The 26,761-nt window shown below is 43.9% G+C and overlaps 2 protein-coding genes and 1 pseudogene across 5 annotated transcripts in view; all 3 read right to left on the bottom strand.

The window, feature by feature from the left end:
• Nucleotides 1-1,106: 1,106 nt before the first annotated feature.
• The window catches only part of BICRAL (BICRA like chromatin remodeling complex associated protein), a 115,315-nt gene continuing 89,660 nt past the window's right edge, over nt 1,107-26,761 (bottom strand). Inside the window, exons 7-24 of one of the 4 annotated variants that reach the window (XM_027127274.1) lie at nt 26,441-26,546; nt 25,497-25,597; nt 24,375-24,436; nt 22,725-22,870; nt 21,538-21,632; nt 18,719-18,821; nt 12,757-16,649; nt 12,450-12,471; nt 10,370-11,038; nt 8,290-8,409; nt 7,462-7,572; nt 6,747-7,204; nt 6,029-6,137; nt 5,198-5,361; nt 3,942-4,079; nt 3,161-3,270; nt 2,815-3,029; nt 1,107-2,394 (exon numbers count right to left, since the gene is read on the bottom strand). In XM_027127274.1, coding sequence (XP_026983075.1) covers nt 15,862-16,649; nt 18,719-18,821; nt 21,538-21,632; nt 22,725-22,870; nt 24,375-24,436; nt 25,497-25,597; nt 26,441-26,546 — 1,401 coding nt within the window. In that variant the 3' untranslated portion in view covers nt 1,107-2,394; nt 2,815-3,029; nt 3,161-3,270; ... (7 more) ...; nt 12,450-12,471; nt 12,757-15,861. The remainder of the gene's footprint in view (nt 2,395-2,814; nt 3,030-3,160; nt 3,271-3,941; nt 4,080-5,197; nt 5,362-6,028; nt 6,138-6,746; nt 7,205-7,461; nt 7,573-8,289; nt 8,410-10,369; nt 11,039-12,449; nt 12,472-12,756; nt 16,650-18,718; nt 18,822-21,537; nt 21,633-22,724; nt 22,871-24,374; nt 24,437-25,496; nt 25,598-26,440; nt 26,547-26,761) is intronic. The other 3 variants (XM_027127273.1, XM_027127272.1, XM_027127275.1) reach the window with 3 other exon arrangements.
• RPL7L1 (ribosomal protein L7 like 1) lies at nt 1,974-6,856 on the bottom strand. Its single transcript, XM_027127277.1, has 7 exons — nt 6,747-6,856; nt 6,029-6,137; nt 5,198-5,361; nt 3,942-4,079; nt 3,161-3,270; nt 2,815-3,029; nt 1,974-2,394 (listed from the first exon to the last, which is right to left on the bottom strand). Exons 1-6 carry the CDS (start codon nt 6,785-6,787, stop codon nt 2,821-2,823), a joined length of 771 nt encoding a protein of 256 aa, XP_026983078.1. The 5' UTR covers nt 6,788-6,856; the 3' UTR covers nt 1,974-2,394; nt 2,815-2,820.
• On the bottom strand, nt 23,129-24,368 carry LOC113631119 (histone-binding protein RBBP4 pseudogene; annotated as a pseudogene).

The raw sequence follows: 26,761 nt of genomic DNA, 5'->3' as shown, positions 1-26,761 counted from the left end.
TCTTCGTTGCTACGCGCGGGCGTTCTCTAGCTGTGGCGAGCAGGGGCTACTCTTTGTTGCGGTGCGCCGCCTTCTCATTGCGATGGCTTCTCTTGCTGCAGAGCACGGGCTCTAGAGCACAGGCTCAGTAGTTGTGATGCATGGGCTTAGTTGCTCCATGGCATGTGGGATCTTCCTGGACCAGGGCTCGAGCCCGAGTCCCCTGCATTGGCAGGCGGATTCTTAACCACTGCGCCACCAGAGAAGCCCTGGCAGGTAGATTCTTAACCATTGCATCACCAGGAAGCCCAGTGAGACCCCCTTTAACCAGCTAATTAATGCTGCCTGTTCTGGCCATAAATAATCCTTTATATTAGATGTTGAGTATCAGGTAGCTCCTAACGGGAACCAGTTGATTTATGGAACAAGTTTATGACCTTGGCTCTCCCCAGTAGGGAGATTCACAATTGGTTTCCCTTGGTCACTTACTTACAGGCAGCCTTGGAAATAGTTCCTGCCAAGCTGTCAGTCTGCCTTTAGTGCAGGCACACTGGTTTCTATCAGTTTTCCAATGGTACTACCATTTGGCCGTGATATTTAATTCACCTCATGACCCATGAGGAGTCAAACTTTTGCTCTGAACAACCCTCTCTCCCAGTTTAGAGGAAGTATTGATACTACGAAAATGGTTTGGTCCAGAATTTTGGCTTGAACTTTTGCTAATAACATTGTTCCTCCTCCTACCAATTTAAATGAGTTTGTGGAACTTACAAGGTGATAGTTTCTTGCCTTTCACACTGTGTCATTTGCTCCTACTAAGATAATGATGTTTGAATGACTTGGAACTATAGGTCACATCTATAGTTTTCTATAAAATTATGGACATACACAATGTACATGCAAGGAAAACTGGCTTAAGTACCTTTTTGGACAACTTGGAATTGGCTGTCAATCCTTGACAAATATTCTGCCAGTATAACCCTCTAAAAGAGAGAACCGGGCTACTAGGACCCGGCATCAAGGGACATGATAGACACTGAGGCGAGCAAGCAGCCCCCTAGCTTTGAGGGACCAAACATTTGGTCACCTAACGCTTTCTGTCAAAAGATTGATGATCAACAGGGGCAAACTGTAAGATACACATTTTATGGCAAGACAAGAAAAATTTAAACAAAAAATCTGTGCCCTTTGGCCTCCTGTCTCCCACCACTGTGCTGTGTTATCTGCGTTATGCATTGACCAAACCTTCCCCATCAGCAGAAATTTCCACTCAACCATAAAGAGAAACGTTCTCCTAAGACAACAATTCCTAAGGGTAAAATTCCTTCTTGATAAGGGGTCACATGCTGCTCAAGTCTGGATTATGTAAATTGTCAATTATACGTCATTTGATGTACAACCCTCCTCTGTCTCAAAAAGCTTATACAACTGTGTCTTGACTTCTAATGGGCAGAACAGTTCTCAGGGCTTTGTGAGATGCTCCTCCTGGGTTATAATCCTCAAATTTGGCTCAAATAAAATTTTCTGTTTCTTTTTTAGATCAACTGATTAAAGGCACAGGGGCTCAGCAATCTACCACCATGTTCTTAATAGGAAACACCCACTGGCTTGAAGGGAAAAAAGCCACCTTGGTAAGACTTGGTCTTCCACAGGGCACAGAACCAGAGGACACTAGCAAGGTCAGAGCCCATGTGACCAATCCTGGTAGTGCAGGACTTCTTCACATAAGATGACTGGGTCCCTGAGAAAGATCTACCAACACCCTAAACTTCCAAGAAAAAAACTGGAGTGTATGCATGCTTTCCTGGGGAAAGGGTCCTTCCCTTCGCATAGATCCAAGAGTCGGTTAAAATCCTGAGCTAGAGAAAAGCACTAAGCCAGCTGCAAAGATGATAATAAGGAAGCTACCAGATACACCCAGAGCCAGCCAGTCGGAGCTCACTAAGCCGTCACGGAAGTTAGAACACAGACTCACAGCAGACAACAGGGCATTGTTTTTGTGCGCTTCTTTCTAATTGTATTTCAAGTTCTTTCTAAAACAAGGCCCTTGGATACCCCAGGTTCAGTATGCCCCTGGGCCTGGTCCACTGCTGTCTTGTATTCATATGTGGGTATTTGTTCGTTCACCAACATTAAATCCCAGGATAGGTGTGATAAAACAGGACTCCCTCCTCCATGGCACAAGTCCTTTGCTGGTATGAGGTGGACGGCGGTCTTTGCAGAAAACACACAGGAACTTTTTCTTGGAACTGAAGTGGGATGAAAAGTGCCTGCCCTGAACATCGCCATCTTTTCTCTGACCCTTCCCCTCCAGTTTCTGAAGATACAGCAGAAAATAATCTTGCTTGAAGATACTGGGTAACAATTCCATAAAACAAAAACACATGCTTCCAACGCACTGTGCTTTCAGATATGCTGGGGAAGAAAAACAATTTCATTAATTCAAATGCAACTTGGCACCTAAGAGTAATCACAATAAAGAGCAATTTCAAAGAATTAACATTCCTTCAACAAGTGATGATTTAGATCTTCAGGTCCTTTTCGAAATTAGTTTTCAATATTATTCTCTCTCCACCTCCAGCTAAATGACCACAGCAACACAGAAGGTTTTCTGGTTAGTCAGTGTTTTCTATCCTGTAACTCTTGGGGTACACAAAACCCCATGCCCTAGCCAGGCATTCACTGTTCCAAGTATCTCCATCCATTAGACTTGGGAATACCAGCTCCCCTACCCCGAGTTATTCTCATACATTCGTAAATGCAAAAAGATCTTTTAAGAGGCAAGGCATAGCCCATCCAAAGTCAGCCCAAGGGCAGTTTTCAGCCCTGCCTTACCTGGGTTTAGTTCAGCTGCCGGATGAGCTGATTGATGCGTTCACCTCGATAGCCAGGTGAGCCCACTTCCTTGAGGAAGCCCACTCTATTCTTGGTAGCGTGACGGGCTACTGAGAGTTGGAAAGGGCGCAAGAATCCTGAGATCACCTGAAAATTCTTCCCCGGAAAGGCAATTTCGTGAATGAGGTCTTCCAGGCAAATGACACCAAACCTCCCTAAGAAACATAAGGTTCAGATTCCTTTATTCATTTTTCCCAGCACACACAGTGAAGCTCTTATATGCCAGAGCTCGGCACTCTGGCAGGTTCTTGGGACTCTTTCTGCTCCGACTCCTAAGTTCACTTACCCAGGTGCTCCTCAATCACCGTGTTGTCTGTCAAAGGGATGATTTTATTCTTGACCTTGGCTTGTCCACGTTTCAAGATGAGTTCCCGAACTGACTTCAAATTTGGAAATCTATGTGTGGCAGAGTAAAATACAACCTCAGCCACCTCCCCACGGCCACCAGGCGCACTGTATTAACTGGCCACACAGTCCAGCACCCTGGCTAAGGATTCTACCAACCCCCCTCCCCAACGTGTCCTGCAACATGCTGCAGCTGGGATGCCTGGAAATTCACCTGAAGGAGGTGAAAAACCCAAGCGGCCCTATGTAATTAGAAATTAAAATTTATGCATACAATCGCTCACCAAATAAAGATTTATTTTCCAGGCAAAAATACATCCTGGCTTATCGTCTAGGACTTTGGCCTTAAGTGACCCTATTCAAGAGTTTGAAATGAAATCCAAGGCTTTTTTGGGTTTTACTGTTTGAAGGAATACTACCTAGCTCTGCTTCAAGATTCCAAGAATTAATCTGTCCTCTACTTGTCTTACTCAGCCTTAGCCTACAGCTGACCAAGCCCTGCCACAGCCCTGTTCAGACCATTGTCAGCCGCTCTGGGAACCCCCACTCTACCCGCCCTGTGTTCTGAGACTCTCAAGGCTGGCAGCTGATTCCTGATGACTGTGGTCGCAGCAAAACGTCCCCTGGACACGGCAACATGAGCACTGGAGGACAGTACCCTGTGCCTCCCAATGTTCTCAACCTTTTCAAACATGTGAATTCACACAAAAATCCATACTCACCCCCAGGTCACATAAGGTTCCACTATACGAAGCGTTTTTATGGTCCGAGGAGTTACTTGCATAAAGACACCACTGAAAATCTTACTCAGGCGAAGTCTTGCAATGGTCCTCTGCACCAGTAAACTCACCCCATTAATCCTGAAATGAACACCAGAGCAAGTCAGGCTCTGTCCAGCAAGCACCCATGAAATGTCTGCCACTACTGGGCACCCAGAGGGTAGGACACAGACCGTGACTTACAAAGTGCAACTGAATGGGAAGCAGCTATGTAAACAGGTCATTTCCATGCTATGTGGAGCAATACCTGAGGTGCTAAGGGAACAGAAATGATCCCTGAATTTGTGTGTGTGTGGGGTTGAACACATCAAGCTAAGGAAGCTAGGCTTGCTTCTGTGAGCATTAAAAGCTATGGAAGATTTTAAGGACTTCCCTGGTGGTCCAGTGGTTAGGACTCCAAGCTCTCACTGCCGAGGGTCTGGGTTCAGTCCTGGTCAGGGAACTAAGATCCTACAAACCAGACAGCAGGGCCAAAAACAAAAACAAAAAAACCCAGAAAAAAACAAACTATGGAAGATTTTAAATAAAGGAGACATGATCAGATTTGTTTGGCCATCACTGAGGGAGCATATAAAACAAAATAGTGCATGACACCAGAGTCCGGGAAACCCAGCTAGAAAGCTGACGTGATAGTCCAGGAAAGAGATTATGGCAGTGGTAGGAGACTCATACATATTTAAAACCCACAGGTGACTGGGTAGGGAAACAGGCAGAGCTGTATGTGCTGATAGGAATAGGTAAGGTATCACTAAACATGGAAAACGCTTTCTGTACTCTCCCCAGCACTGAACATGCTCCATCCACTCGACCCTGGTTCAGTTCCTAGAAGATGCCTTGATCCGCCACTTCAGGACTTTTTCCATCTGTGCCTGGAAAGCCTTCTCCCAACCCTTTCATTTTTGTAGGTCTCACCTTCAAGTTCCTGCTTCCCAGTGTCCCAAACCATGACACACCACACCGAGGGCCCCTTGTCCCCACATCCAGCACTTTACCCTCAAAGCAGTCAGTGTATTCTCATGTCTGTTTGCTTAAGCTCAGTCTCCCTAATCTTGAAGACAAAATCTATGTTTTGCTCAACCCTGAATTCCTAGCATAACTTGCATTAATGGCTTAAGGCCTACTATCTCATGTCCCTAAAAAGGGCCTAAAGCTGAACCAATAGTTTGCCCCAGCCTCATGAAATCCAGCAAGTTCCCTACCTTTCGATGCGTAAAACAAAGGCCAAGGAATGCTTATCTGGCACTTCCAAGCCATGAGGTTTCACTTCTAGTCGTCTGAGTCGCACCTTGTCACGTAGTTGCCGCCAGGAATCATGTAGGAACCATTCTAGTCGCTTAAACTTGATCTCTTTTCCTTTCCTCTGCTACAGAGAAGGCAAACCATCACCGTTTTATGCCTCTAGTCATCTTTACTTCCACAACAGTAATTCATTAGTCACTACTGATAAAGCTTATTTCCCCCTATGTTCTGGAAAGGGGCGCAGACAAACATTCTCTATTCCTATATAGTGGGAAAACCAAAATACCCGAGTGAAGGTGGTGGTGAGAAAACTTGGGAACTTATTGGGAAAAGTCCCTGCTAAATAAATAAACACCCAATTAATTTACGTGCTGTCAGCCAATGTTTACCAGCAAGTGTTTATGGAACCTAACACTATGTTAGGCATCATAAAGCTCACACTTCGTTACCTGCCTCCAAAATACGTATTTCTCCAAAAACATTTAGCAAATAGCAAAAATCGTTTGGTATATTAAAAAAGTTTTCTTTCAGGTACACAAGCATGTTTGGTCTCTCAAGTCACTTGGTATGAACCTGGAACTCTCCGTTCACTTTTTCCTTAACAACTTTATGCCAGTATTTTGTTCGCTGAAAGTGATACATATTTGCTAAGCAAAGACAAGAACCCTATACCTTGCATAATCCAACCGATGGGAGAAGAGACTGTCAGTACCAAATCTAGTTCAACACATGCTGGATAAAACTCATCAAATACAAATTCTAATTCCCTCCACCTGGTTCTCCACCATTACCTCCTTCCTTTGCAAAAGCGCCTGCTTTGCCTGGGTGGCTTTCAGGGCCTGATAAGCCTTCCTCTTTTTCAGGAGATTTTCTGGAACCAAAGGGATCTTTTTTCTTGGCCTGACACAGAAAATGGAGACAAACGATAGTATTAAGTAAACAAATCTTCAATGGATTTCCGAAAGATATCCTGGGCTTCGGGAAACATTACTGTCTTCAAATTACTAAGGACTGAGGCGCCTCTGAAATCTGTGGTTTCTGGCTCCAGTCTTCAAAATGGACCTCTCACATTCCCTCGTCTCCAAAACCTTTTAAAAAGTCATGAACCCCTTAACCACTGGTCCTCATATACGTCAACAGAGCTTTTAGTGCCACAGCTTTACAGACACCATCAGCGATGAGATTCGGCCCCGTGGGGCTGGGACGGGTGCAGACCCATCTGTAGGGGTAACACTTAAGCCAGGCTGGAGTAACCCACTCTCCAGCCCCGCTGCCTAAAAGTCAATCCTCTCCCCTTGAGGTAACCCGAACTCGACTGCAGCCCCCTCCGCCCGCCCACCCACCCAACCCCTACGGCTCCTTACTCCTCCCTCTGTAATCTGGAACCTTTCCTATTCTCTCCCTTCAGTCCACAATTATCCTTATTTTCCGCCACCGAGAAATAAACACTGTGGATGGCACCAGATGCTCGAGACGCCAAGCCAGCGGCTCACAGCCCCCAAAACTTACTCTTCCTCCGCCATCTTTCCAACTCTGCGGCTACTGCTCATGCGCAGCCCCACCGCGTGGGGAAGAGAGAACCTTCTCTGTTTACTCGACCATAGAGACGTCTACTCTAGCCCCTGGAGGGGCGGTCCGGGCCGTTTTAGCGGCAGTGAACAGCTGAGGTTTTGCTAATCCCGATTCCCGCCAAAAGTTGCACAAAGCTTCCTTCGCACCGCTTCGAAGCTTTTTAGAGCCGTGTTATCTTCAAAACACAGCCTTTTTTTATTCCAGCTGTACTCTCATAATGCTGGAGGCCACAGTGTAAACAAACAACGAAACGCTTCCCACAATGCACCGACTTCCGGTGGGGGTGGGAGCTGCTCCTCCAATTTCCGCTCGCTGGGCTGCACGTTTCCTTTTCTGGGAGGGAAGAGCTGGGTCTATGGTTTTGGCTCTCACGTGTGGGTGGAGCTGTGTATGGACTACTTAGGACGGTGAAAAAAGGCAACTCTGATTCTGTCGGCCTGGCTCCGTCAGTGGGTCCCTGAGCAAGTTCTTTAATCCCTCTGTCCCTTAGTTTCCTTTACCCATTAAATTGACATAATGATGGATCTTGCTGTAGCCTTAGGCGAGTTATATGAGCTACTCCATATAAAGCGTTTAGCACAGAGTCTGGCAGTAAGCAGTTAACACTTTGTTAATTATTATTGGTGCTGAACCGAAAACTAGAAATTCCAACTTACCAAGTCAGGACCTTCCCTCATATAGTTCTTAACCACCTGCCATATGCTTCCTTCTTTCCCGGTCTTCATAAAACAATGAAAAGTCCCGTCCCGTGTTTTTCTGAAACCTCTAGAGCAGGCGCGTCTCAAGCATTAATGTGCATAGGAGTAACCTGAGGATCTTGTTAAAACGCACATTTTTTATTCAGGAGGGGGCGGGGGTTGCTATTCTGCACTTTAAACATGCTTCAAAGTGATGGGGATACTTCACGTCTGTGACCAGCAGAGTTCTTGAGTAGGCTCTATCCTTCTGAATTCCTTCAGCAAGTTGTTATATTTTTAACATTTCTTCGCCATGATACTAGGAGAGTATCACTGATCCTAAGAGTCTAGCACAGGTTTTTCAGTCTCGGCACTATTGGCATTTGGGGCGAGACAATTCTTTGTAACGGAGGCTGTCCTGTGCATTGTAGGATGTTTAGCAGCATCCCAGGCTTCTACCCACTGCATGCCAGTAGCATCCCCACCCCAGTGGTGACAACAAAACTGTTTCCAGGCATTGCCAAATGTCTAGCACAGTATGTATATTTCTCTTAAGGTCTAAGGCAATGTCATATTTTGACAGTGCTTACAGGCATATCCACAGACTTTATCCTGTATTGTTTGGCTTGTTTTTCCTGATTAGACTGGCTTCTCTGGAGGCTGAGAAGTTGTCACATACTTCTCTGAATCTTCTACAGCACCTCTGACAACAATGGGCACCTGCAGGGGCTGGTTAACCATCTTAAGCTCAAGGCATCGTATTGGTATGTGCTATGTAATTAGTTCAACCAGAAAGACAGTACCTTGCGCAGAGCTCAGTAGCTGACGAATAAATGTCAAAGGTCTACATAGTCTTCAGAGTCACAGGCTATGGCGTGAGCTTCATTTTTACTCGCTCTTTCAGCACCTCACCATGTGTCTTACTTTGTGGAAAGGCAAAAACAGAAAGGTTGGCAAACTGTAAAGTGTCCATTAAATAGTAAACAAGAAACAAAAAAAGTAAACATTTTGTAACTTCCCTGTCTACAGATAAAAGGTAGGTTCTGTGCTACTGAAGGTATTTCAGAGGTATTAACAATACAATACTCCTGGCTGAAAGACTCGGAGGCGGGGATTCAGGAAAGGCTTTCCAATGCCAGCAGATGGTGCTAGAAGAGCACTTATTCTCAGTGTGAAAGCCATCGTTCCACCAGACTGATCCAAAGAAAAAAGAGACGGAGTCCTCCTGAACCCAAACATGTTCACTAACTGAAAACATGCTTACTGACCATTGAGCATATGCCCTGGGCCCTGGGCAAGACATGAGATTTTAACTGACATTCCTGAATGAGAATGGGGCAGGGCCATTTACAGCCTCAAGAATCTTATTCTTTTTAGCCTGTCCTCATAGGCCTCTGTTCTCTTTTTTCTTGACCATTTCAGTTGTCCATCATTAGGGAATAGTTAAAAAATGTATGGAAGACCATGCAATTATACGGAGTGAGGTAGGTCTTTGTGTCCCGAAATCTCGATGGGGAGTATTTTTTATTTTTTTGCCCACCGACATCCATCCATTTCTCTTTTGGACTGATCACTCCCTCATTGAATAGTCTTTGGAGGGTGGAGTATCTAATCCAAACACACTTGCCCTCCCAATACATAAACTGAAGGGGTCTTTGGAAGATCTTTTCAACTCCTCCCACTTCTCCATAAGACCCTCTCTTCCAGGTTTTGAATCTTCAGCAGAGTGATGTTGGAAGAAGAGGAGGAGACTTCGTGTTTTTTTTTTTTTTTGCGGTTCGCAGGTCTCTCACTGTTGTGGCCTCTCGCGTTGCAGAGCACAGGCTCCGGACGCGCAGGCTCAGCGGCCATGGCTCACGGGCCCAGCAGCTCCGTGGCACGTGGGATCTTCCCAGACTGGGGCACGAACCCGTGTCCCCTGCATCGGCAGGCGGACCCTCAACTACTGCGCCACCAGGGAAGCCCAAAGGAGGAGACTTTTAAGGATTTCCACCTACTAAGACCTCTTGGAGTTTTCTTATTCCTATCTTTCTCAAGCCCTTTTTTTTTTTTTAATATTTATTTATTTATTTAGGCTGTGCTGGGTCTTAGATGTGGCACGCAGGATCTTTGTTGTGGCATGTGGGATCTTTAGTTGCAGCATGCATGCAGGATCTAGTTCCCCAACCAGGGATCAAACCCGGGTACCCTGCATTGGGAGCTTGGACTCTTACCCACTGGACCACCAGGGAAGTCCCTCTCAAGCCTTTAAGTTCTTCAATCTTCCCTTTAATTTTTATCCTTCCTATAAAACTCCTTTATGCTGGTTAACCAAGCAGACTGGTTTCTGATGCTTAAAACCAAAGAATCCTGACTATAAAACTGCAGATATTTGGTTACATTTGAAAACGCAAGATACAGAAGAGAATAGGGTTTTAAGAGAGTGGTTCCCACTTGTTTTGTTGTTTTTGTTTCTTGGCTATAGATGTACTTGTATATAACAGTTTTGGAAGGATGTACAAGAAAGAGTTGATGGGGGTTATTTTTGGGAAATGGGAGTGGGGCCTGGAATGGGAGGAAGACTTACAGTTGTGCTTTGCCTTTGTTTATCACTTACGTATTAGTTTAAGACAGCGCTCTCTGGGTAATTAGGTTCTTGTGATTTGCCTGTTTTAGAAGCCACTTGACTATACTTTTTTTTAAAGACTCCTTTCAGGACCAACATTTTGTGGTTCTTTGAATTGACTCCAGGATCCCTTTCCTAACATATCCCACAATAAGTTATTTCAGTATTGTCTGCATTTGGGGATTATTTGGAATCCATGCCTTCTCGGTAAGGCAAAACCACCACACCCCACACACCGAAAAGGGGGCTCAATTTGCAATTTCCCATCTGCCCCAAACCTCTTTCTTGGATTATGACCCTTCTTGCAGTTGACTTCGTTTTGCTTCAAGTTTTCCTTGTTGCTTCCTCAGAGAGTGATGTGGGTTACCAGGAGGCAAGTGGGAAGAGCAGCCAGATGAGCCTGGAGTCAGGGAAGACAACATGGACAACAGCTTTTGATCCTGATGCAAAACGAGCAAAGGGAGCAAAAGTGAGAAGGAAAAGGAGAGAACAGCTGGAGGGCAGCAGCCTTCTGAGGGTCGAGGGTAGACACAGGAGAGCTAGGGTAGGAAGGAGACGGTGTGCAGTAGGTAAGAATAAATGCAAAACGGAAAAAACCCAAACCTCTTCTCAATTATTTCGGGGATAATGGAACATTAGCTTTTCCTACCTTCCACACTTCTTCAGTAAGACTTCATTTTACACCCTAAGAAGTAGAGGGTCGGGACAAGTCTTCCTAGTTTATCTGCAAGGAAGCTGAGGCTGAGAGTAACTTGCACAAAGGTGTCTGATGATGGGTTAGGTGAAGTCCTGGGACCTGTTTCCAGATTCTGCTGCCAAAGGCACCTTCTGCACCCGCCCGCCTCCCACCCCCCATTGTACTGCTTTCCTTGACCTTCACAGACACGATTTTTCCCTAAGGATCTCACCTTTGAAAGTGTTTTCAAAGGCCAGGCTCCAGCACATGCCTAAAAGGAATATAGATGAGGGACTCATACCGGCCTTTTACCTGCAGCGGTGTACATACAGGCTGTTTACATTACAGAATCCACTTTATACTGCAAATGTGCTTCTACAATTTGTGTGTCCGCTGAACCAGTTTTCTCCACGTAGTTAACACTATAAAATTCCTCTATCTTCATTCCTGTGAAAAGTGTCATACTTTTTTTTCTCAAACATACCTCAGGAAATTTCACTAAGAACCATGGAACTAAGCGGGGCACGGGAATAGAGGTCACAGCTCTCTACCAACTGGCAATCTGGAAGAATTTTAGCCCCCGTTTCTTCTCTCTTGAAATGTAGTTAGTTATGTGCTTGTTTCCTCTCTAGACTGAGCTGAGAGTAGAAATCATACCTGAATGATCTGTAGACTCCTAGTGTCTAGCACAGCGCCTGTAAAGTGCTCAATAGTTCAGTGCTTAATGCCAGACACCCAGGAATCCTCCGTCTCAGAGCACAAAGGCTGAAGCAGAGCCAGAGCCCAGATCCAGGGCTCAGCCCTCCTGAGGACAGCAGAGCTCGAGTCCTGCCTGAGCAATGCTGTTTCAGTGCCCCCAGACACTGGAGTTTCTTTCTTTTCCCATTCCTTTCCCCCCAGTAAAACCCTGGCTACTCTCTCCACACCAGGCAGTGCTAGGGCCCCTCTCCTGGGACATGGCCTCCTGTACACAGGCCTGAGGGCTTTAACCATCCTAGGAGAAGGTGCCTGGTCTTTCCTCTGGGCGTGCCTCTGCGGAACACACAGACTCTGATCCCGATTGAGCGGTCAGATGATCCTTCTAACTCTTTATTCATGGGACACACCCATTGCAAATGGCCTGAAGAGGGGCGAGACAAATGTGTGTCATGTTGGACACACATTTGTCCTTAGCAAGGAGAGAAGCTTGACAGCAGGACACCACTGTAAAAGACATTAAGGGATCCATCCACTGATGTAATTATTCTAGCCATAATTATTCTAACTTCTGTTAGTTATATGAGGACAACTTCCACTTTATGTATCGATTACTGAAGAATCTTGATATCCTGACTGCTACTACCTTATTGGTGGTAGTGGAGAGCAATTAAACCATAAAGTAGGGAGTCTAAAAAAATAAAAAATAAAAATAAAATAAAGTAGGGAGTCTAAGTATAAATTCTAGGCCCCGAAGGAACACTTAAGGAGTCTTATACCCTTACCCCAGGAAGTTACCCCTCTGTTAGTTTCCCTAACAATTTGCGTAGAGTCACACTTGTGAGGGCAGGAACTCAAACGGGCTCAGTGGGGCTGATTTTACAGATAAGGTTACAATTTGGTCAAACGTGTGAATCCAAAGAGAAACATGTTAATTCTGGAATAAGTTTTATGTAAAATAGTTTTTTACTTTTTTCATTTCTTACCTATCCCTTAGCCTTCTCGTTCCTGCAGAAACAAAAGAAATGTAACGATTAAAGAAAAATTCCTGCAGATTGAGGCACATTTATCTAACTTTTAAATGACCTCATTTTTCCTTCCTCAGTTAAGGGCCCATGTGAGGGGAGCAGGGAGGGAGGGCGGAGATGTTCATGACTAAACTTTCTCCTTGACCAATTTTGTTTAACTTGTAATTCAGAAAGGCTGATCAGTTAAAATCCTACCCCCTCACTGGCAGGGGTATTCTTTGGTAATGGTATTTGATAACAGAACTCCCACTGGACATTTACTTACCCTTTTCTTCTGGGAAAAGCAGCCATTCCTCTTTGCAAAATCAAGACAATCACAGTTGCACATTTTCCCAAATCTTTGGCTGTATTGCAATGGTTGTTTCATTTTGTAATCTCCAACTAAACATTTCCTAACCATGGATTAACAATATAGTTACTGACTGGTTTCTTTTAACAGTATTTATCCAACATAACAAAATAAACTGCAATTTGTTATACTTTTTTTTTACAAAACATTTTATAAATATTTTTACAAAATGTATACAAAGCAATTTCAAGTGAGACATACTATACAAATGAAGGTATTTAAGCAAATAAAGCCCACACCACACTGACAGTGAGTGACGCGTCCTCTTTAAGTCAAGTCAGTCTGTAAGGCCTCCCTAATCTAACAAAGTCTGCTAAATTCTTCAGCGCTAAAATAGTTCTTTTTCGTAATTGCCAGTTTAAAATTTGCTTTATCTTTAGGCAGTACTTAAGGACACAGAAAATCAAATGCTTAATAACAAATTCACACTTTTCCACAACAGGAAAAAAAAAAAAAAAGAAAAGAAAATGATTTTTGTTACTGAGTATGAGTAGCTCTAAAACTTAACTTTGACTAATGAATCTGAACAACTGAATGTTGGCCATCCGAGGCTGAGCTCTCACCCTCCACCAGAGGGGCCTCGACATGCGAGTTATGACCTAATCACAGGAGTAAAATACATTTCATAATCGTCATTTGTCATTATCTAGAATCTTTCCTCCATAAAAAGTAAACTTACATACAAGGACACAAAAATTTACAAGTTTCATTTTGGTAAATTAGGCTCTCCGTTTTCTAGACAAGTGTCAAGGCTTAAAAAACCCTTTAAGATGGTATATCGAAAAGTTGGGACTGGGGTAGCAGGGCAGGGTAGGGAAGAAAGAGAGGTGACAAACGTACATGGAGCTTATCTTGTCTCTTAAGCATTCCACTGATTCAGTAATTAGTGTAACTCATTAGTAGCCTCCGTGAAGGCTTCTACGTATAAATTTCCACAATGAGAAGAATTTGATCAGGAGGGACCATCTTTAAGTCTTGCTAGGAATTAGGGGAGCATGAGCCCTAAGAGAAGAGCCTATGAAATCATGGGGTTCAGGGCAGGGTGTTACCCCAGGGCTACCCAAACAGAAAGTTCCAACTGGCAATACCAACTTATCTTTCTAATATGTTACAATACAGGAAGAAGGGGAAATCTGCAACTTGGACATTGGCACAAATAAGGAAAACATGGTCACCGTAAAATGGCCCAGATTTTCCAATTTCTATTGGCTCAGGGGTGGGAGTGGGGAGAAGGTATTTTGCTTTTGTGAAGACTGGCTGTCTCACAGGGTTTCTTTGTTTGGGGGACTAAGGAGCAGGGAGAGTCTAGGTCTTCTGTTACTGTGTTTTCTAGTAATCAGAAGCCTTCCTTTCCATTGCAGGCCAACCTGGAAGAGAAATGCCCAACATGACGACAGGGGGGTCATCCCCATTCTGGGGATGGCCAGAAGCGGATCTTGGCAACACGTTAGGGTGGCGCAGCATGGGTTGTGCCTCTAAAGCCAGAGAGATGGACAGAATAAGTGAGAGCCCGTGCACATAACAGGGAGGGCGAGCGTGTACACACTGTCGCCAAAATGACCTCTGGATCTGAACAGCCCAGACACACGCACGCACACATGTATGTAAGAGGGTACATACAAAATACCACATGTAGCTTTCCCAATGCTAGGAGATACTGATGGTTACAATGACATTGAGAATGAAAGTGTCAACAGAAATGGGATGACCTGGGGCAGGTATACAAGAAAGGAAACTGGGGAAAGCTCCCTGAAAAGAAATATAAATAAATAAAGCAATAAATCACGTTCACGAACATGAACGTGGGCCAAACACAAACTATGGCAGGGAATGTCCTTTGGCTCTCAAGTGGGAATCCCAGGTCTCAGATCTTTCCTCTCAGTGGTGGGCTGGCTGGTTACCTTTGGTTTGTCTGTGTTTTGGTAATGATTGCTGCCAGGGGTGACTACTGTTCTCAGACAACAAGAAGCAGAAACAAGGCCAAAGTCCCCTTAACGTTTAAACTGAAAAATTACAACATAGTTTTCAAATGAAAATACTTTTGACGCTTGCCTATTTGTTGTGGGAGGGGTGCAAAGAGAGGTTAAATGCAACAAAACCCAGCAACCAACAAAAACATACATTGTATGCTGCCTAGATCCAATTATAGAACGCAAAACCCTTGTTTTTTCTCAATAGTTAACATATATATGCTTTTACATATATACATATTATAAACCTCATGGCTCTATCCTGGCCTCCCCTGTACACTGTGCCACTTAACTGGTTTCCATTTTCTTTTATTTCGCCTGGTGAGATTATCTCAAGTCGTGCTGTCGCAACTCAAAACAAAGTATTCCCTAGATGAAACTCAACGCGGATATGCTGAAGAGGTGAGGTTTTGCTCCGGGAGCATCAGAAAAGCACTTGAACGATGAACAGGAAGCCCTGCTTGTGCGCTACAGGTGCTCACGCCAGGGCCGTGGGTCCTGGCAGAGCAGCCAGGACTAACTGCTCGGAGGCGGCCAAGGGGAGAGCCATGTGGTCTCCCGGCCCATGACACCCCAAGACCCCCCCAAAGCCAAAATTTGGAGATGCAGTGGGATTTCTTTAGAAAGTATCTTCTATCAGTCCTGTTTGATTTTCTTTAATAAGTCTGTTCTTTTCAAATGACTTATGATTGTCAGAATTTTACCCAGGGCCTAGTGTACTGTGATCTCATTGAGTTACAGTGTTTAAAAAAAATAAAACAGATAAACAAAAACAAACAAAAAAATGACTATAAGCACTTTCAAAACACTTGAAATGTGTAGGGCCCATCAGACTGCTTTCTAACAAGGATCAGTTTTACTGAAGGATCTCCCTGTAACCACGACGAGTATTGCTCTTAAACAAAGAATGGGATTGAGATTAGAAAGAATAAGCTGTGATGAAAGATCAAGCAGGCTGGAGACAGGAGACCATTTCCATTGCTTTTGCCAGGAAAGAATGTAACTTGTCTGGGGCAGGGTCTCAGGGGCAGGTGGGGGAGGACTGCGGCTATTAACACTCTAGGATACTATTTACAGCTGCTTCTAAAATGGAGTCAGTTTCTACAATGCCTTCACTGTGGTCCGGGATGAACTTTTCCAGGCAGTTTTCCTGCGAAGCCATTGGAGAAAAGTTGGGGAAATCTAACTCAACAGAGCCGCTAACCGTGGGGTCACTCTGGGGCTGCCGCCCCGCCTTTTTGAGTTCCAAGATGTTCTTAAACGTTGTTTCTAAACTCTTAGTGAGCTGGAGATCAGGCTGGGGCTCGGCTGACCCTTTCATGATGTCTGTGTGTAAAACTTCATTCTTTGGAGAATTCCGCAGAGTCTTGTCCTGGAAGGAGCTATTACACGTCATCTCCAGGTGCGAATCTACTAGGAGGCTTGAGAGTTTGCTCTCAGGACCGTGATCTGGTCTGGACGAGTTCTTCCGGTGCCCTTCAGGGCCGGGAGAGCACTCACTGCCTTTCACAGAGTCCTTCCGGCTGGTTTTCTCTTCAGACGCACTCCGGTACTGAACTGAGCCCATTTTGTCAAATTTCAGTGCTCTGCCGAGGCATTCGGTTTTTTTAGCAATGTTTCCTTCTGCGGAGACCACGATGTGATTAGGCACTAGATGAAACTGGTCATGATTCGTGGGTTCTGCCGCGCCTGCTTTGGCTCTGTCTCTGCTCTGGGCCTTGGCCGTCAGATACACAGAACTGGCTGTTTTACTGCCGTGCTGGTCACTCCTGCCAAACTGCGTCTCATGAGCAGCTTTATCGAGTTTGAAGGAACAACAGAAATCAGCCTGAAAGCCCTCTGGAAATGGGAACAAAAAGAACGTTAATGAAAGAATGAGACAGGACTAGACAGTGGCCCCTCAGTGGGTCAGGTGCAAACCCACCCCACCCTACCCCACCACACCGAGTCAGCTGTTCATGGCCAGGAATGTGCAGAAGCACAGCACTTGAGGGGCGTCCTTGAAAAGGAACTGAGGCTGCGGGGCTGCAGCTTCCAGAGGAGCTTAAACCTCTTTGAAAAAGGAGCTGCTGGATGACAAATGGGAAAACCCAATGGGCAAAAAGCTCCACTTTGTCTTGGTCTCTCACTGTAGTTTTGGATCAGTTTTTTATTAACGACTGCTTTGAAACAGTCTGAAAACAGCAAGCAGATGTTAGTATCAGCCTCGTTTCTTCCTTGGAGCAGAAGGCCCTGAACAGAGGCTCTGGCGGGGGGCCGGGGAGGACACAACTACTTGTCTGTGGGTGATCGCACTTCAGTCCCTCTAAACGCGTGGCAGGGGACCTGGCATAACTGGTGGCACTTTGCCAGGAACACAAAACGAACGATCAACATGCACCTTAAATGGCATCTGCTTGGAAGGGCGGTGGGGTATGGAGGAACCGGGTCTGAGGGTGAGTGCTGACCTGTGCCAGGCTTGAAGAGCCAAGGATGGCGAGAGAAGTGTTAGTGAGGATTTAGCGGGTGGGGGGTACGGAGGGAGGGAAGCAGGTTGCTGTTATGCAAGGGCAAAGAAAGTGTTCACTCTGGAAGTAATGAAAGTGAAATAGAGCTTTGGTGATACCTATAAAGCCACAAACGTGGATTTGTTCACTAAATCCCAAAATATGAGATCTAGGGGATACAGCCTTGAAATCAAAAAAGGCGATTCCACCCAACAAACACTGTGCACGTACAATACAGAGGAGGACGGAGCATGCCCCTGCCCACGTGACACCAGGCCTGAGGGGCTGTGACAAAAGAGGAGGGTTTATCCCCAAAGCCCAATTCACCCAGTGGCAATAGGGGATTTCACGTTCTAAGAAAGAGGGGCAGAAATATATCTCACATTATTCTCTTGTTTTTTGGAAAGATTTGAGGATTCTCCTAGGTATACAGCAATTCCTTAGGACTCTCCCTTTACACTGAGTATAAGGATCATGTATTCTCTTTGAAAATTTCTTAAGCCACATCAAACACAAGGCTGAACCTTAATATTTAAGTATCAGAAAAGATGTTAGAAAAATAGAAGTAAAGCCAGAGGAAAATAATATTCCAATAGGAGGGGAATGGATTAGCCAAATTATAGAATTAGTATATTAAAAATTTATTAAATATTATTTTGAAGACTATAGCAACAGGATAAAAACTTCAGATGTGTTAAATGGAAGAAAATTAGAATAACAAAATCACATCTAGCACATGACATATGATTATAATTATATTATAAGTGATGTATGCAAATGGGAACCATAACTGGAAGAAAACTTGGAGAAATAAAAACATTCCTTTTCTAGGATGGTAAAAGTCTGGGTAAAAATTGATATTCCACAAATTGTTATGTTATTCGATTTAAGAAATTTTAGACGCTAGAAAGAAGTACAGAGAATTCATTTTTAAACGGCAGAATGTGGGTTGAATCTAGCACAGATGCAAATGGCAGGAAGCTGATGGGGTGCGGGAAGAGTACCAACAAGGAGCACTACAATCTACTAGAGCCTGTGGGCAGGGACCATGTTTCACTGATTCCCCCCCAACAATGCATTGCACATAGTGAGAAAACTCAATCATTTGCTGAGGTTTAGTTGCTTCTGGGAAGGCTTCTGACTTACTTTAGTTCTCAAAAACTAGGGAAAGATTGATAAGTCTGAGTTTACAATGGGGAAGAAGAATCACTTAACTGAACGTAAAATTCCAGTTTGGATTTTGCAGAACAACCTTTTCAGAGTATTCATATCCTGCTCTCAACTCTGGATTTTTTTCTCCCCAGAATTCAGGATCTACCTTCAGGTTTCAAACTCCAAGGTCACTTCAGACAGTCTCCGCAAAGCCATAGTCCCTGAACCCTGGCGGTAGCTCTCCTCTGCTTTTACTCTGGCGTTTCTTACCGGGGTCTACAAGTGCCAGACGCTTGTCCCGGGACAGAGCAGCTCTTTCCTCTTGGTTGAACATTCTGTCGATCATCACCATCTCAGCGGAGGGATTGATCCGCTGAAAATGAGAAAGCCTAGTCATTTCAAATGCCCTTTAACAAGTGCAAACAGCTCGCTGTGTTTTGGGGACAAAGGAAGCAATCAGAAAGGAGAATATGTTTATCCTTGACATACTTTTTTGAATCGTGTTTTTTGGGGAAAGGTAATTTACCACATTGGTACAAACTTCAGAAGGTACTAGAGGGGATGTGGAAAGTCAGCCTTCCTTCTTCGCCTCCCCTGTGCACTGCCTTCCTCACCCACCCAGGGCCCTCCCTGCAGGAACCCTCGTGCCAAGCAGTTTAATAAACTCTTCCAGAGATAGTTTATGCACACACACAAATTTACGTTCTTCGTTCTTTATTTTTGCACACAAATGGCAGCAACTATACACACTGTTCTGTACTTTTCTTATTTCCTCCTCTGCTTAATATGTGGGAAATCTTTTCATTAGGATAACCTTTTACTTTATATTCTGCTATGCTATAATTGTGTTGTGTTTTGACCATGCTGCATGGCTTGTGGGATCTTAGTTCCCCAACCAGGGACTGAACCCGTGTCCTCAGCAGTGAAAGCACAAGAGTCCTAACCATTGGACCTCCAGGGAATTCCCTATAATTATGTTTTGTATTAAGGCTTTCCTTAGAATTATTTTTTGCTGTACAGAATCAAATCTTAAATTATATTTCTGGGTCTTATTTAACATAAAAATTCATGGCAGATATAATTTGTCCAAGTAATTAGTCCATTTGTCCAAGTCTGTCCAAATGGTCCTTTTCTCACAAATGATAGAGTTAGTCTTTTTGATATCACAGAGTTTAGTTTCAGAAATGACTGTCAATATAAGAACAACTATTTCAGACTTTGGTGGCACAGTTTTAATATACATAAGTATAGGCATATCTCATTTCACTGCGCTTTGCAGGTATTGCATTTTTTTTTTTTACACATTGAAGGCTGTAAGCAACCCTGCATCGAGAAAGTCTATTGGCACCACTTTTCCAACAACATTTGCTCACTTCATGTCTCTGTGTCACGTTTTGGTAATTCTCCCAATATTTCAAACCCTCCACCAGCAAAAAGACTACGACTCACTGGAGGCTCAGATGATGGTTAGCATTTTTTAGCAATAAAGTGTTTTAAAATTAAGCTATGCACACTGTTGTTTTAGACACAACGCTACTGCACACTTAATAGACTGCAGTATAGTGTAAACATAACTTTTATTTGCACCAGAAAACGAAAAAGTTCATGTGAATTGATTTATTGCAATATTCACTTTATTGAGTGGTCTAGAACTGAACCCCCAATGTTTCTGAGGTATGCCTGTAAATATATACGCTTTAGTTAAACACAAACACACACATATACATATTTATACTATATTGCATACGTGTATAATGTAGTTCAGCTAATCTCTCAAGGTACATTTTCAAAGCTGATCTCAAATTAAAAGCCACTGGTAAGAGACCAATTTATTAAAGTCTGTATGATTTTAGAACTGCTTCTAAAATCTCAGCTAGGTTTGGTCTTTCCATCATTTTCTGAGATACCTTACTCCTTTCTCTAATTATCTGGTGTTTTAAAATTAATTTTAGGGGAGTTCCTCAGCGGTCCAGTGGTTAGGACTCAGCGCTTTCACTGCTGTGGGCTGGGGTTCAATCCCTGGTCGGGGAACTAAGATCCTGCAAGCCATGCGGTGCGGCCAAAGGGAAAAACAACAACACATTTTCGTTTCTATTTGGGGTGCTGAAAATGCTCTGGAATTAACGAGTGGTGATGCTTGCACAGCCTTGTGAATATACTAAAATCCATCAGGTTGTACGTTTTAAAATTAAGCGTGATTTTTTTTGGGGGGAAATTATTATTGTAATATATGACAAAAGATTCATATTTTTTTATTTTACATTTATTGGAGTATAATTGCTTGTTGTGTTAGTTTCTGCTGTACTACAAAGTGAATCAGCTATACATATACATATATCCCCATAACCCCTCCCTCTTGAGCCTCCCTCCCACCCTCCCTGTCCCACCCCTCTAGGTGGTCACAAAGCATCAAGCTGATCTCCCTGTTAAGCATGATTTTTATGACATGCTAGTGATCTCTCAATTGAAAACAAGACAAAACTAACTTTTTTTTTTTTTTGGCTGCACCACGTGGCTTGCAGGACCTTAGTTCCCAGACCGGGGTGAAAACCCGAGTCCTCGGCAGTGAGAGCACAGAGTCCTAACCACTGGACAGCCAGGGAATTCCCAAGACAAAACTAATTTTAACACCTGTCACCACCTCATCTTTTCAGATATTATTCTGAACAATATTCAGCAGAAGTGTTGCTGGTCCTCTCCCACGTCTTCTGGTTGGTGAGAGGCAGTGGACAGCATCGGAGTGCGGATGGGGGTCAGGTGGTCCTGGTCTGTATTCTAGCTCTGCTAATTACACTGCAAACTTACTGGCTGTATGATGTTGGGCAAATTACGTAACGAAAGCCCTAGTTCCTCATTTGGAACCAGGAAAACAATAGCACTGACTCAGTGCGATCAACCATGGAAAGCATAGCAGATATAGCTGCTGTTAGTAGAAGATTCAGTCAAAGGTAAGTTTTTCTACAACTTTAAGTACCTGTGCCTTTTAAACTATGTTGGGAAAATGTAATTTCTTGAAGTGTTTCTCTCTGAATTAGTAGCTGTGACCTGTGGAGTTTAAGAAACAAACATGCTTGGTAGTGGAACTTTACCATGGCATCTTCCAGGAGCAGGCATCTGTACTTGTTAAGCATAGCTTGGGTCCTTTTTAGGAGCTGAGTGGCAACTGTTTCAAATTCATTGTCAACTTTAAAAAGAGAGAGAGAGAGAAAAAAAAAGTAAGAGAGTGCAAATCACTCACTAGGTCCTTTTTTCCTTAGGACTGAAATGAATTATTCCTCCATTTTCTCTTCTTAGTTTAGTTCTCCCTTGGTTAAACATCATCCTTCTGCACTCCTGTCCCTCACTATTCACTGGAATGTGATCACAGAAACTCATTTTAATACTAGCTTATTTTCACTCTAATTAGGAAACTAAAAACGTAATGCCTTTAATTAAGATCATTTATAAAAGAAAACCACGTTAACACAGACCAGCAACAAATATCAATGAACAGAGAATGATCTACTAGTAGGTGACCTAAGCCTCCACTTCCTTCCAACAGCATGAAAAACTGAAACTGCTGAGACAATGAAGTCCTACTGTCCGGGCTGGGCAGACCAGTTTCACGTAACGACACCAACTCGTCCGTGGCATCTCGCAGGTCATGGTCCTGTGGCTCTGTCCTTTGTCTGTCTGTCTCCAAAGGTCTCACGTTTTCCACTTCACTCTTCTCAGAACCTCCACATCCCTGTTTAATGCTGGATGTGGACGCTCTTCCCTGGTCCTCCCAGGGAAGCTCACAGTGGATTGACTGCTGCACTCCCCTCAGAGACCCTGCTCTGGACTCACTTTGGAACCTCAAAGAATGCTTTTTGGGAGCTGCAGGATCTATCTAATTCATAAAAGTGATAGTAGCAGCTCAGGGTATGTATGCATTCTATCTAAACGCAAGGACTGTGCTTGAATCACCGTGCACAGCACCTCGTCCAGGGCCGTCCTGTCTGCAGCCAGCGTCCACACAGTGCTCTGGATTCACTGCCCTCAAATGCGTCCATAAAATATTCGGACATTTGGGTATCCCTCCAAAGAATGCTGAGAAAAATAAGTCACAACCCTCAACGTGGACTGGGAAATCAAGTAAATTGGGAAGAAGGTAGGTCTGCAATGAAAAACAGTAACCTGGCTACCATCTGGGGGTGACGAGGCTCTGGTTCTCCTGTGGGGTGAGTCCCCAGGAGGGCGTCCCTAGGAGGGTGTCTGGTGTCAAGGTGGCACTCTGGGGGTCCAGCCTGCTTACCTTTCTTCAGGTCTTCCTCCGTGGGCATGGAGCCCTGGCACACATGGTAGGAGAGCAGCCTTTGCACTGCGTCACTGAGTGATCGGAACTGACTTTTATCAGGTGTCACGGTGTGGGTTTGGTCCCTCTGTAACTGCTGGAGAATGCTGTTAAAGAGAAATTACCAATGGCAGTGTTGAGTCATGTGAAGAAATCTAATCACGATGGTTATTTGCATGCAAAGACAATGAGAGACAAAGGAATGTTATTATCCATAGTATAGCAGGTCATTTTTCCCCTCAGTTTTTTTGTTTTTTTCTGCGGTACGTGGGCCTCTCACTGTTGTGGCCTCTCCCGTTGCGGAGCACAGGCTCCGGACGCGCAGGCTTAGCGGCCATGGCTCACGGGCCCAGCTGCTCCGCGGCATGTGGGATCTTCCCGGAGCGGGGCACGAACCCGTGTCCCCTGCATCGGCAGGAGGACTCTCAACCGCTGCGCCACCAGGGAAGCCCTCCCCTCAGTTTTATACTTCATACATCATGGTGGGTTTAGAGTTTAGTCTAACCACCAACACAGGGGACTCAAACTATGATCCTGGCCTCAAAAGCATGGTGTTCCCCCCAGCCATTCAAGTGTGGGCGCTCACACAGACCTTGGCAATGCCTGACCACTGGCCAGCTAAGCTTATGGTAATACTTCTGTTCTGAACATAGAAGTTTATTTTTTTTATTTTTTGGACTAATAAACATCATTGATAGAACTTATTATAGACGAATAACCAAACAAAGTCTGTGTCTCAAAACCAGTGTTAAATCAATCTCAGGGCTGAGAGGAAGAAAAGGGGAGCCTAAAATCACAAGAAGTGCAGACATCCCCTAGGATCCCTGTCCTTCTGGATCCATGCTCCCTTCAGGGTCTTCACCATCATCCATGTTCTCTGCCACTGGACAAGCTTGCATGATATCGTCTTCTGATACAGAACAAATCATCCAAGGTTCACTGGGATTTCAGGAGAAATCAGATAGCTTGGCAGTGTGACCACCATGAATAAACAACAGCTCTGCTGGCCCATCTTCTGCATCGTCCTGGGATTGTTCCTCTCCAATTTTACTTAAATCCCAGACATTCAGCCTGTGATCAGTATAACTGCAAGCCAAAATGGTCTCATTGTGAGGCGACCACTGAACCTGGAATATTTCATCCTTATGTGATTCAAAGGAATGCAACTTAAGTTTCGGATTTCTCAGATCCCACAAGGCAACAGTCTTGTCAGCTGATCCTGTGGCAAGAAGGAACTCACTAGAAGGACTGAAAGAAAGGCAGTTCACTTCAGCAGTGTGAGTACCAACTGCGCGGCTTGGTTGGACATAGGACTTCATTAAACCTTGCTTCTCCTCAGAGACCCTCAGGCCAATCAAAGGGTATGTGGTTGCTAAAAAGACAAAGAACTATTCTCCTTAAGAACAAAAGGGTGAACGGTAGGCTCAAACTACATTTGAGATAGATATAGATATAGATATAGATATCTCCTAACAGAAATAAACTATAGGGAAAGATTTCCAAAGTATACTTTAAAAAATATGTAGTATCATAACCTGACTGTTGTATATTTGTTGAAGGTTAGGAACCTAGAAAAATGTTCAAAATGGGTCATTTCCGAAGGTAACTCACAAAGCTCCTTTAGTTAGCTGTTTTGCAGCAGGCCTCTTTTGTCCTCCCGAATGACTGTCCACCTAAAGACAAAACACACCTCTTATTATTCCCTTTTGTAGAATAAGCAAAATACAGTTATACATAAGGGTCACTATGTTTCCAATATTTTCAAATCCTTATCAAGAGCAGACTCTAAATGTAGCATTTGCTATAATTTGCCAGTGTTGAAAAATGAAACAAAGAAACTCACAGACCCATGTAGCAAAGTTGCACTGTGTCAAGATTATAGAAAGCTGTACTATCAGCTCCTTGGAAGGACTTAGCTGTACCCTAAAGCCTGATTTCCCAACTCCCTCTACAAAGCTTCATTATATTTTTGAAGAAATATATTTTAAGTAACAACTCCATAAACATCTGAAAATTCAGTAGACGGTCCTTAATTCATCCTCTCAGTGGTAAATAAGGGAGCAAACACGTCTGAGCTCCTGTCACATACAGTCCAGGTGTGTGACCTAGCAGAGGGCATTTCTTGGATCACGGTAAGGAACAAATACGCCTTACATCAGAACCTGAGAACTGAACCAGATCCTTCACTGAGTATTCCAGGCAGGCCCAGACTACCACAGATTTCATTAAGCTATTGTAAGTTTGATGAAGAGACTAAGGCCTTAGAAAACTGAAAACAAAAATTTTTTTTCTTCTTTTTCAGACAAGTATGGGTTAAAAGACCATAGGGACTGACTACTTCATACACTCCTGCAGGAAAAAAAAAATCTCTAGTATAACTAAGAGGAACAGATTCACTTTTGATAGGATAATAATCATTATCATTCAACAGTAAACGACATTTTTTGAGTGCCTATGATGTGTTGGCTGCTGGTATACTATTAATTCATGAGGAAATGAAAGAACTGTAAACATGTGAGAAATAGAACAGACACATTCATCCTATAAACATTAACATTACAAGGCATGGCTCTCGGGGAAGGTCTTCAGTGAGCACTTTTGTGGGCACACAGGGTGACAAGGCTGACTGTGCAGGTGATGCCAGACAGCCACTAGCAAACAGAAGGCGACGCGACCACATTTTCTGTCAGTCGTGCTGAACATTGAGAAGAAGCTGTGCAAACTGTTTTCTACCTGCACAACTGGCTGGCCAGGAGATGATCCAACGACTTTTTCCTGCTGTGGTTGTGTGGTTCCTAAGGACACCGGTATAGCTTTGCTTCCAGAATCCTGTCCTATTAGAATGAACACATGAGACGACGTTCAACAGAAACAGTAAATCAGGCCCATTGTGTAACCCCTAGAGTCCAATGTACACAGATTACTGAACATTCTGAAAGGGATTTGTTTATCATGGGTGCTGGCTGTGAGGAAGGAGAGCAGGAAGTACACTTATCTACCAAAGCTCTAAAGACAGAGGTAAGGATTATTAAAGCTTATTTAGGTAATAAATAGAAATAAACACATAAATAAATGGTAATAAATAAAAGCTGTCAATGCTACAGTTTCAAATTATCTAAGGTCTAAGGAATAGGCCTCAAAGCAGTGATCTGTCAGTATTACAGAACCCCCGAATACTCACAACTTAAGAAAGGGAGGCCCAAATAGAGGACTGGCTAGGAGTGTTCATGCCGTCATCTTTTCTAGTACTTATTGAGCAGTGCGGGTGTTCAAAGCTTTAGAAGAAATGGAAGACACGGCCCACCGTATTTTTTGTTTTTGGCTGGGGTGGGGGAGTGTGGGGGGGAGATTCTAAATATACAAATACAGGATAGTCACAGAGTCGCATGTGCCGTATGATACTAGGTTTCATTGTTTCTAAGCAGCACATTTTTTTCACATAATTTAATGTGTTGTAATTTAAACAGAAGTGCTTTTCTTTTCCTCATTAGTATATAAGATACTACAGATGCAACATGGTACATTATTTGGGTGGAAAGGATACGGAAAGAAGGAAGGATCAGAGCGGAGGTGAGGCTGAGTGGAAGAGATGCAGGATGAGGGATGCGTGAAGAGTGTGCCCTGGTGCTGGGAGGACTGGGACAGACCAAGGAGAGCTCACAACAGGGGCTCCTGACCTGGCAGTGCTGTGCTCAAGAGGCCTGGGATGGGCGCTTGTCTCAGGCCATCTGCAGTCTTGGAAGCAGAAATGGGGGAAGTCTGATTCAAACTTTTTTTTTGAGCCTGTGAAAAAACATTGCCAAGATGGAAAAATTAATATCATGATAAAAGCTTTAATCACTTAAAGTGCCAACCAAGTCTGTTAACGAGTCTCCCGCATCACCTTCGGTTTAACTTACAAAAGTTTAAAAACATTATTCTCCTATCGCATCGGGAGAACTGCAAAGAGTACCCTTTAAAGTCTACAAGCCTGCTGAATTTTCTTGACGCCATTCAGG

The sequence above is a fragment of the Aethalodelphis obliquidens genome, unplaced genomic scaffold (assembly GCF_003676395.1).
Source record: "Aethalodelphis obliquidens isolate GAN/ISIS:26980383/991018 unplaced genomic scaffold, ASM367639v1 scaffold31, whole genome shotgun sequence".
NCBI classification, from domain to species: domain Eukaryota; kingdom Metazoa; phylum Chordata; class Mammalia; order Artiodactyla; family Delphinidae; genus Aethalodelphis; species Aethalodelphis obliquidens.
Note: the sequence above shows the minus strand (reverse complement) of the source record. Positions and strands in the feature narration are given on the sequence as shown.

Bases quoted from the DNA above. Each gene is read 5' to 3' on its own strand.
- RPL7L1 (XM_027127277.1), bottom strand. From the start codon at position 6,787: ATGAGCAGTAGCCGCAGAGTTGGAAAGATGGCGGAGGAAGA. The intron at 5,362-6,028 runs GTAATGGTGGAG...CCTTCTCTGTAG, and splicing joins CGCTTTTGCAAAGGAAGGAG to CAGAGGAAAGGAAAAGAGAT. The intron at 3,271-3,941 runs GTGAGTATGGAT...TGCCACACATAG, and splicing joins GAACCTTATGTGACCTGGGG to ATTTCCAAATTTGAAGTCAG.